The 10,869-nt window shown below is 61.5% G+C and overlaps 1 protein-coding gene across 5 annotated transcripts in view; it reads left to right on the top strand.

The window, feature by feature from the left end:
* The first annotated feature begins 829 nt into the window (after nucleotides 1-829).
* The window catches only part of PIP5K1C (phosphatidylinositol-4-phosphate 5-kinase type 1 gamma), a 72,097-nt gene continuing 62,057 nt past the window's right edge, over nucleotides 830-10,869 (top strand). For 4 of the 5 annotated variants that reach the window (XM_034945862.3, XM_034945860.3, XM_034945861.3 and 1 more), the window contains exon 1: nucleotides 843-1,047. In XM_034945862.3, coding sequence (XP_034801753.1) covers nucleotides 954-1,047 — 94 coding nt within the window. In that variant the 5' untranslated portion in view covers nucleotides 843-953. Of the gene's footprint in view, nucleotides 1,048-10,869 lie in introns of all 5 variants that reach the window. The other variant, XM_034945863.3, reaches the window with a different exon arrangement.

Raw genomic sequence — 10,869 nt, 5'->3', positions numbered from 1 at the left:
AGCAATGCTATTTGTATGTTTTATGTAGATCCATGTTAATGATATAGTATAGATTCATGTTATTGGCATGTATTGTGTATATCCATGTTATTGGCATGTATTGTGCATATCCATGTTATTGGCATGCATTGGGTAACTCCATGTTATTGGCATGTGCTGTGTAGGTCCATGTGTGGTTTTTTTGGGACAGAGTCTCACTCTGTGGCCCAGGCTGGAGTGCAATGGTGCGATCTCAGCTCACTGCAACCTCTCCCTCCCGGGTTCAAGCGATTCTTTTGCCTCAGCCTCCCGAGTAGCCGCGATTACAGGCATGCGCCACCACGCCCAGCTATTTTTTGTATTTTTAGTAGAGACAGGATTTCACCATGTTGGTCAGGATGGTCTTGAACTCCTGACCTCAGGTGATCCGCCCTCCTCTGCCTCCCAAAGTGCCGGGAATATAGGCGTGAGTCACCGCGCCCGGCCAGATCCATGTTATTGTCATGCGCTGTGCAGGTCCCTGTTATTGGCATGTGCTGTTTAGATCCATGTTATTGGCATGTGCTGTGTACATCCATTTTATTGGCACGTGCTGTATAGATCCATATTATTGTCATGTGTTGTGTAGATCCATGTTATTGGTATGTGTTGTGCACAGCAATGTTATTGATACATATCGTGCCTGTCAATCTTACTGACCTCATACGATGGAATGGCGAGCCTGGCTCTGTACTCCCACCCCTGGGCACGAGGGGGCACTCGAGGCGCTCCTGGCTGCGGGTCGCAAGCAGGCCCCGCCCCCGAGCCCCGATTGGCCGCGCGCCGTCCGCGGCGTCGCACGCACGCAGGCCCCACCCCGTCCGCCCCGCGCCGGCTCGGCGCGCCCTCCCTTGGCCGGCGGCGCTTGTTGTTCGGCGGCGGCGGTCGCAGCTCGGGTACCCCTCGGGCGCCCCCGCCGCCGTCCGCGCGCGGCCATGGAGCTGGAGGTGCCGGACGAGGCGGAGAGCGCTGAGGCGGGGGCCGTGCCCTCGGAGGCGGCGTGGGCGGCAGAGAGCGGGGCGGCGGCAGGTAACGGCCCGGCCTCCCGGGGCTGCGGCCCGCTGGGCTCGTCCGAGCGCCGAGGGTCGCGGGGCTGCGGGGCCGGGGCGGGGGCTGCACGGTCGCTGCGGGGGCGCCGCCGGTTCCGGGAGCCTGGGGCGGGGCAGTCCCCTGGAGCCCCGGGGAGGACGGAGCTGAAGCCGCGCCGGGAAGCGGGAGGCCTGCGAGGGGCTACCTCCCACCGCTCCCGGGCCGGGGGCGACTCGGCGTGGGCGCCGCTGGGGATCCCCGTTCTGCCTGACCCGCTCCCAGGGGCTGCCCGTCGTGTGAGTGGCGGCTGCTTGGGTGGAGGCGGGGGTGTCTGAGGCCGTACGTGCCCACCTCCTGATGTCACCTCCCTTTCTGTAAGTCCCCAGACCTCAGTCCGGGTGCGCGACCTTTCCTCACCTTCCTGGGCCTCAGTTTACCTCCCTGCTAAAATGAGGGGAGGAAAGGGTTACATCTCAAGATGCCTCCACCGCCCCGGCTGTGCACACAGGGTGCCCTGTCGCCCCCTTTCCCTCTCCCCGAGCCTTCCCCCAGGACACACTGGTGGGGCTGCGGGCTGGGCGGGGGGCACGGCTGTCTCATGCCCCCTTTTAGCTGCTTCCTGGACCTCCAGCCGGGTAGGTGGCGGCAGCTGGGCCTTCCCTTCTGTGGGGACGGTGTGCAGAGCCCAGAGGAAGGGAACAGTTCCTTCTCAGTCGAGGTCACAAGCTCCCAAATCGGAAGTTTCCGGATTCACAAAATCCTCTGCTCCTCCCAGGCAGCCAGCAGCAGCGTCTCTGTAGACACCCACACGGGCATCCGTCCTCCTTCTCCCCCCAGGCCTCCCGAAGCTTCCTTGGTTGGCAGGCGGGCAAGCGGGCGGGCGGGCGATGCGTGCTGCCTGGGAGTTGGGGAGATGTCTGGAGAGAGAGAGAGAGAGTGTGGAAGTCATCAAGTCCCCCCCCCACCCCCCGCCTTGAAAGACACTCGTGGTTTCCCTCCCGGCGGCCATCTGGAACCGCTTGGTAGGTGACCCGGTTCCTTCCCCAGAGCCAGTGGTCTCGCCCCTTTCTTTGCGGGCAGCCGGTGTCCTGGCCTGGCCAGCAAGAGACATGGTGGAGGAACCCAGGCAGGGCACCAGGCCCCAGCCCGGGTTCCTTTCTTGGGCCCCCCAACTTCCGCTGTCAGCCCTCTGATCCCAGCTGGTCAGAGACAAAGTAGCCTAGGACTCGCTGACCAAAAGAAAACCACACCGCGACCATTCATCTTATCAGGGGCTCTGGGAGCACTGGGGACAGATAAAGTTGCCAGCTCCAGGCTGAGCATGGTGGTGGGGTGGGAGAGCGGGGGAGTGGGGGGATAGGGGGGTGGGGGGCTGGGGAGGCCTGGAAGGTCAGGGTCTGGCATCTCTGCCCATCCCTGAAATCCACAGAAATCTGACCCCAGCTGGCCATATATTGCCTCTGAATTTTTAAAATTCAGAGTTGCCTCACTCCTCCAACGCCATCCCTCCTGATAGCGCTGGTGAGTTTAGGTTGTGCCTGGCTGGGCCACAGAGACGTGAGCACATAAAGGGGCCTGCTTGTTCTTCACCGAGATGGTTTCATGCCTCACTGGGGCTTCTGTGCCTTGGCAGAGGTATTTTGAGTCAGGAAATTAGGGGTGCTGAGCAACGCCCCTGGCTTCTGCCCACTCCATGCCAGGAGCACCTGCCAGTTGTGACAGCCACAAGTGACCCAGACACCGTTCAGTGTCCCCTGGGGGCAGGACGGCCCTGGTGAGAAATGCCACATGTTTATGACTCTGTGAACTGCTTGCTTTTTATCTCTGGTCATCTGGAGTCTCCCCACCCTATGTTGGTATCGGTTTGCAGAGAGGGCGAGCGCCAGGCAGTGGTTAAGGGGGAGCCCCAGAGTTGGTCCCGCCGATGTCCCCCTCCCAGCTCTGCGCTTCAGGTGCTGTGTGGCCGTCACTTCCCCGGGCTTCAGCGTCCCGTCTGTGAAGTGGGGTGATGACCGTGTGTGCCAGGGGCTGAGCCTGGGATGAGTTGGCGCTCATGCTTGGTGATTGTCGTGCCGGTTGGCCGCCCCCTTCCGGCCTCTCCACCATCGGTGCCTCCAGGCCCCTGCTGAGGCCCATGCCCGTGGTTTCTGGAGTCACCGCTCGCTGTTAGAAGCGATGGCGACACCTTCCAGAAAGCTCAGCTACAGCGGGAGCCTTGTCCGACAGGGGCCGAGGGAGGCTGCCCGTTTCCCACGGCACTGCCAGCTCCCAGTGTCATCGTCCTTGGCGATTTCGGCTGATCCGATGGGAGGCAAAGCAATGTCTCGTTGGTGTTTAGAATCTGGTTCCTCTAATTGCCCGGGCTCCTGGCTCCTGAGGCGTGGCCTGAATGGCATCTCCATGGGCCGTGGCCGTGGGGCACGTGGGGGCGGTCTCGGGAAGGCTGGGGCTTGGGATGCGGCTGTGCCCGCTGTGTGGGCCGATGGCCTGTGGTGGAGTTTGGTCTGAGCTGTGGCCTGGGCGTGTCTGAGCCTCTCCCAGGCTGTCCTGTCTCTGTGATGCCCCAGAACGGTCAGCTCCATCCCTGCCCCTGCCCCCCTCCCACGGCTGATCTGTCTCTGTGATGCCCTGGAAAGGTCAGCTGCATCCCTGCCCCTGCCCCACTTCCACGGCTGATCTGGCGGCAAATGATGGCAGCTTCACCTTCAGAACTGGCCCAGAACCCACTGACTCCTTCCCTGTCCTCTGCCTCTCCCGGGTCCAGCTTGGTCCTCCCGGGTCCAGCTTAGTCCTCCCTGGTCCAGCTCGGTCCTCCCCGGTCCAGCTCAGTCCTCCCCGGTCCAGCTCGGTCCTCCTCCGTACAGCTCGGTCCTCCTCCATCTGGCTGAGTACTCCCCGGTCCAGCTCAGTCCTCCTCCGTCTGGCTCAGTCCTCCTCTGTCTGGCTCGGTCCTCCCCGGTCCAGCTCGGTGCTCCTCTGTCCGGCTCGGTTCTCCTTCGTCCGGCTCGGTTCTCCTTCGTCCGGCTCAGTCCTCCTTCGTCTGGCTCGGTCCTCCTTGGTCCTCCTCGGTCCAGCTTGGTCCTCCTTGGTCCAGCTCGGTCCTCCCCGGTCCAGCTCAGTCCTCCTTCGTCCAGCTCGGTCCTCCTCGGTCCAGCTCAATCCTCTTCCGTCCAGCTCGGTCCTCCTCGGTCCAGCTCAGTCCTCCTTTGCCCCCTGAGCCAGGCCTGGCGCCCTTGCTCTTCCTCTGCTCCCTGTCCCACATTCCAGGAGGACCCCATTAAAAACCTGCGGCCCGAGTCGCGACCCTCCTCTGCTCGCAGCCCTCCATGGCTCCCACCTCCCTCGGGGTCAAAGACACAGTCCTCTTTGAAGCCCATCAGGCCCTGCACAGCCTGCCCCGGGCCCTCCCTGCCCTCCCCTCCGCACTCTGCTGCAGGCCCATGGGCCCCTTGCTGTTCCTCCAGCATGCAGGGCATGGTCCTGCCCCGGGGCCTTTGCACGGCTGCCCCCCACCCCCACCCCGGAATGCCCCTCCTCCCATCTGTGTCCTTTGCTCCCTTAGCGCTTTCCAGGTTTTGCGGGAGCATCTCCTCTCTGTGAGGCCTCCCTGCCCTGCTGTCACCACACAGCGGCCTCCCCTCCTCCGTCCCCTGCCCTCCCGGTTCCTCTTCCCTGTTTGTGCCACCATAGCGTTTGTCACCACCTGAAACATATGGCTTTGCTGACGTGTTTTCTGACCATCTCCTCCTGAGCGAGAGCTCCGCGAGGGCCAAGACCGTCTGTGCCACTCCTGCGGCGTCCCCTGCTCCCGGAAGAGCTCAGCACAGTGCAGATCCTGGTGAACATCAGGTGCATGAGGCCAGCAGTGCCAGGGAGGAAGGGCAAGGTAGAATGAGGTGGCTGGGAAGGCCTTGCCAAGAAGGTGGCATCCGAGGGAGACCTGTGGGCGTTGGGCAGGAAGAGGGCATGGCCCCAGCAGAGGCCCCGCCTGCCTGGAGCACAGTGTAGTGTGGTCACAGGACGGCCGGGCAGGGAGTCAGCACCGCCACCAGGGCCTCCCTGTAGCTGTGGTGGTCTGCGTAAAAAGGTCAGGGAGGCCGGGCACGGTGGCTCACACCTGTAATTCCAGCATTTTGGGAGGCTGAGGCAGGAGGAACACTTGATCTCAGGAGTTTGAGACCAGCCCGGAGCAACATAGCAAGACCCCCGTCTCTACTAAAAAAAATTAAAAGAAGTAGCTAGACGTAATGGTATGTACCTGTAGTTCCAGCTACTCAGGAGGCTGAGGCAGGAGGATCACCTGAGCCTGGGAGGCCGAGGCTGCACTGAGCTGTGATCGTGCCACTGCGTGCCTGGGTGACAGCAGAATCGTATCTCAAAAAAAAAAAAAAAAGCGGTCAGTGGGATTGTGGTGTCTCTTGTTGCAAGTCAGCAGGGCCCAGGCGGAGGCTGAGGACACTGGGGACGGAAAGTTTCCCATTCTTTCCTGCCCTGGCCGCCTCCCAGGATGCAGGTCAGGCACTGTGACTGCCACAGCCTGGGTGTCCCAGTGGAGAGGCCTTGGGGGCTGGCCCTCCTGGGTTCACACCCAGCGCCATTGCATGCCAGCCGGGGACATGCGGCCTCGGTGTCCCTGTCTGTAAAGTGGGTGTGATGGCTGCCTTTCTCCTGGGCTGCATGGAGAATCATGGGGTAAAGCCCTTAGAAGGCACGGGACAGGCAGCCGGCCCCGTGAGAAAGCTGGGTGCCCCCTCCGTCCCAGGTTGCTGTTGGAGGAGAGGGAGTCCCCTTCGTGTGCTGCTTCCGGGGGCCCAGGTGCCAAGCGAGCTCACCTGGGCGCTGGGGTCCGCTGTGGGAGTCGGCTCGTGAAAGTGTGAGGTCCACTCCTGGGCTCCAGACCTTTGTTGAGCACCTCGTGTGGGCCAGGTGGGGCTCAGGGTGCCCAGTCTTCTGGTGCTAACGGGACTGCCTCGCTGACCCCTTGGAGCCCTCAGGTTGCTGGGCGTCAGGCTGCAGATGGGAACAAGTGGCCACGTGAGACCCCACCTGAATCTGTCCATGCCACTTCTTGTCAACAAAGTTTTATTGGCAATGGCCACACCATTTGTTCCCTTGCCGGCCTTGGTGGCCCCCACGCTGCAGCGGCAGAGCTGGGAGCTGAGTGGCCATGCTTGGGGCTGCGTGTCCCACGAAGCCGAAAACACTTGCTGCCCGGTCCTTTACGGAAGATGTTTGCCCAGCCCAGAGCCGGGCTGCGTTGGGCGGTGGCGAATGTGGTGAGGGCACCTGGGAGGTCAAGCGGCCAGTCCTGCGGCAGCTGAGGACTCGGAGGGAGGTGACTGTCGCCACGAGCTGAATAAGGGTGGGCTGCGGCTCAGGCGATGTAGGCAGCGGAATAGTCGCGCCGAGGCCGTTGGGTGGGAACTTGCTGCACCCAGTTGAGCCACAGAAGTGAAGTCAACGTGGTGGGAGAGGGTCGCGTGGGGTCGGACCTGAGGACAGCAGGTGGCGCGGGCGTCTGAGTGGGGTGGTGAGCCCGATTCACAGCGCCTGGTGGGGGATGGTCCGTGGGCAGTGCTCTGTGGGGTTGGGGCAGGTGTCCAGGTGAGTGGCGCCGGTGCCTGGAGGGAGACGAGGGGCCTGGAAGGATTTTGGCCTGGGCCCTGGAGCTGGTGGCTGGGGTGGCGAGGACTGAGGACAGAGCGGGACTGGGAGCCCAGGCACTGTGGCAGGTGTGTGCCGATGTGGGGTGAGCAGGCAGTGGGGACCCCCAAAGCAGGTGGAGGCTCCGGGAGCCTGGGCACGGTGGTCCCAGGGCCTGGTGTGGGCTGAGCCTGCCTGGGCCGCTTCGACCCGTGTGCCTCTGAGCAAGTGACTTCCTTTTGTTTTAATTTTTTTTTTTTTTTTTTTGAGATGGAGTCTCGCTGTCTCGCCCAGGCTGGAGTGCAGTGGCGCAATCTCGGCTCACTGCAAGCTCCACCTCCCGGGTTCACGCCATTCTCCTGCCTCAGCCTCCTGAGTAGCTGGGACTACAGGCGTCCGCCACTACGCCCGGCTAATTTTTTGTATTTTTAGTAGAGACGGGGTTTCACCGTGTTAGCCAGGAGGGTGTTGATCTCCTGACCTGGTGATCCGCCCGCCTCGGCCTCCCAAAGTGCTGGGAGTACAGGTGTGAGCCACCGCGCCCGGCCTGTTTTAAATTTTTAAAACTTTTTTGTAGAGGTGAGGTCTCACTATGTTGTCCAGGGTGCGAGGGTCTCGAACCCTTGGTCCCAAGCAGCCCTCCTGCCTCCGCCTCCCAAAGTGCTGGGGTTACAGGCATGTGCCCCCATGGTGGCCCCTTCTTTCCCTTTTGGAACAAGAGCTGCGGGTGTCCTGAGTGCCTGGCAGGACAGGGATGGGTGAGGCCCTAGCCCCTGGGAAGCTGCACGACCTGGGTCTTTCTTTACAGATGGGGAAACCGAGGCTCCAGGAGGGCTGGAGAGTCCACACAGGGTGAGGCTGTGAACGAGGAGCGGGGCCCAGGCCTCCCTGCCGCCTGCCGCCTGCCGCCTGGCCCCGGCAGCATGTCCCTTCACGTAGGACCAGGCCGGGCAAGACCCTGCAAGGATTTGCCGGCAGGCGCCAGCTGGATGGGGCCCGCGGTGGTGCCAGTACTCATGGGGATTACAGCCTGAGGGGATTAGCTCAGAGCCCCTGCACCTGCCTCCCCGCCACCCTGAGAGGCCAGCTTGGGAGGGGCTGGAGTCGAGCATGAGGGCCCCCAGGTGCCTGAGCTGGCGTGGGGGTGCGAGGGGACCCGGCCTCTGGCTGAGTGAAGAGAGGACCCCAGCACCCTGCCCGGCCGCTCTCCTCCACTGAAATGCCTCATGCCTCCACTTTGCAGGCAGGGCTGCTGCTGAAGGTTTGGGGGAGTGGGGTGTGGTTCGGGCATCATCTACGTGTGCTTTCCTGCATGTGCTTTGGCCGTGTGCTGGGGGCCCGGGGGAACGAGAGGGCCAGGCCCCCTAAGGAACTCTGGGAGTGGGGCCAGGACATACAGACAGCAAAGAAAAGCAAAACACGCAATGCAGTGGACAAGTGCCGGGGAGAAGAGCCGAGCAGAGGAGGGGAGAGAGCGGCGGAGGAGGTGCCCTCAAGGCTGGGGACTCGGGGGCCACACTTGAACAGAGATCCAGGGGAAGTGAGGGGGTTGTGGAAGTGTGGAGGGAGCTGTCTGGCAGAGGCACTGTGCAAAGGCTCTGGGGCAGGACCACGCCTGGTGTTTTAGAGGAACAGTGAGGAGGGGAGGGCAGGGAGGGGACGGGGCAGGGTGTGCAGGGCCTTGTGGGCTGCAGGGAGGACTTGGGCTTTGACCCCGAGGGAGGTGGGAGCCATGGAGGGCTGCGGGCAGAGGAGGGATGGGCGAGACTCAGGAGCTCACAGGCACCCCCTGGTGGCTGCTGTGGGGAGGACAGATGGGGTGAGGGCGGGACCTGGGCTAGGGGAACCAGGGCAGAGGGGACTGCACTGGCCCAGTTGGGCGAAGCTGGGGCTGGGCCAGGTGGGGACCATGAGCAATGGGCCATCTGGGATGGATTTTGGAAGCAGAGCCAGCAGGACCTTTTGAAGGTTGAGTGTGGGGCTGAGGGGGGATTGAGTTTGAAATCAAGATTTTAGCCTGAGCCCTGGAAGGACAGAGCTGCCGTCAGCCAAGATGGATGCAGGAAGGGCAGCGTGGGGGCCACCGGGGCCCAGCATGGCCGAGCTGCGAGGGAGGCCCCAGGAGCCCCTGTAGGGAGCGTTGGGGGCAGTGGTGGGAGCCGGCAGTGGGACTGGGTAGGGCCGTCAGGACCCTGGTGGTGGCCGTGCTCAGTGGACGGTGTCTCTGTTCCATCGTGCTGTTGGCAGGAGGACAGCTGAGATGATTGGGTTCGGTTGCCCAGCCGCTCCGTGCCTCAGTTTCCTCATTTGGAAAGCAATGTCCCTTGAGGATTAGATGAGTCAGTGCACACAAAAGGCTCAGAGCCGGCCCTGCCCATGGTGGGCGCCCAGGGAGTGGGGACAGGGACGTGAGCGGGCAGCTCCCACTGTGCACCCTTCCCGTGCGGTGCTGGGACTGGCCACGCTGCCTGCGCTGACATGGGCGGGGCTGCTGGGGCAGGGAAAAGAGCCTGGGGTGGGAGCAGCTGCCTCGGGACCTGTGCCTGTGGGCGCGTATGAGCCAGTCTGGCTTGGCGTCTGCTGCTAAAACAAACATCCCCACTCTCCCGGCCATCCCAGAGGCTCATTTCTCGCTTGTGTTGGGGGCTTTGGTGGTTTTGCTCCCTGATCTCTCAGATTCCAGGTTGACGGAGGTGCTGTCACCCCCAGTGCAGTAAAGGCTCTATGCTTCTGTAACCCAGAAAGGTGGTACGTGTATTCAGAGGCACTCTGATTGGTTTAAATCAGGCCTGGTGAGGCCAAGAGAGCAGGAGGTGACTGCTATTGAAAAGCTCTTGTGTTACAGTTCCCAAGAGAAAGGGCCCGGCTGCCACCCATGCAGGGCCACCCCTGCAGCACCGGCATCAGGCACGAGCCAGAGGGCAGGAGGGTCGGGCCAGGGCCTGTGTGAGGCTTTGGTTGGAAGGGACAGGCCAGGCGGGGTAGGTGGGCTGGGTGTGCCTAGGATGGGCTGGTTTGACTCTGGACTGTTTGCGGCTCCTGGCTGTTGGGGTGGTCCCTGTTCTGGGAGCTGGCCCTGGGGTGATTCAGGGCAGGGAACCTGGGCGTGGCGCATGAGAGTTTGATCAGGTGCGTGGGCTCGCGGTTGGTTGCTCTGCACGTCACAGTGTGCTCGCAGGCGGGCCGTTTGCGACGTTTAGGAATCCGCTAACCCTGGAAGGGGCCGTCATCCCCAGATTAGCGAGGCCCCCGAGATGTCGTAAAATCCAGAAAACAAAACGCAGCATCAGCACTGTACCAGACCGGGCGCTCCGTGTTCCGGCAGCGGAGGACGCGTCCATCTCTCCCATCCTCAGCAGCCATATGGGTGCAAGGCGACTGCTTCCCTCTCTGCGTCATTGCAGCGTATATTCGTCGTCTTGTGACTCAGAGAAAAAGTCCTTGTGGCTCTTCTCAGCATTTCCTCTTTGTTTTCTTGGAACTGCGTTTCCACAAGGGGAGCAGAGACCACTAGAGGCGAAGGGACTCGCCACACAGGAGCTCCCTCCCACTCCCACCGACGGTCACCTGTGTTTCTATCAAGAGCTGGAAAATGGAGTGTCCCCACCAGGGAGATGGGGTCACCACCGAGGCTGGCTCTGAGCTGCCTCAGCTCCTGCAAGCTCCGTGGCCCTGACCTCCACCCTCCCCGGCCCATTTTCCTTGCACAGTTCCTTCTTGTAAGCACACACATGTCAGGTTGAACTCTGACCTCATTTTCTGGGACCTGTATGATTGTGTCTTTCCCAGTCTACAGTTATCTGTCACCATTTTGTTGATTCGTAGGAGCTCTTTATTTGTTATGGCAGCTACTCATTTATTGGTGACACAAGTGCAGGTACTTCTTTGCCCATCTTCTCCTACGATGATTGTTAACGTCTGGCAGGTATTTTGGGGTTTATGTGGTCAAACTTATCACTCTTTCCTTTTTTGGTTTCCTAGTTTGGTGTCATGGATGGGAAAGTCTTCCTGTTCTGAGGTTATGATTAAATTCTGCTAAGACTTTTATAACTTAGCTTCTTTTTTGTTCACATTTCAATTCTTTTTTTTTTTTAAGACAGGGTGTCGCTGTATCACCCAGGCTAGAGTTCAGTGATACGATTGTAGCTTGCCGCAGCCTCGACCTCCTGGGTTCAAACC

This window comes from Pan paniscus, chromosome 20 (genome assembly GCF_029289425.2).
Source record: "Pan paniscus chromosome 20, NHGRI_mPanPan1-v2.0_pri, whole genome shotgun sequence".
Lineage (NCBI taxonomy): Eukaryota > Metazoa > Chordata > Mammalia > Primates > Hominidae > Pan > Pan paniscus.
Note: the sequence above shows the minus strand (reverse complement) of the source record. Positions and strands in the feature narration are given on the sequence as shown.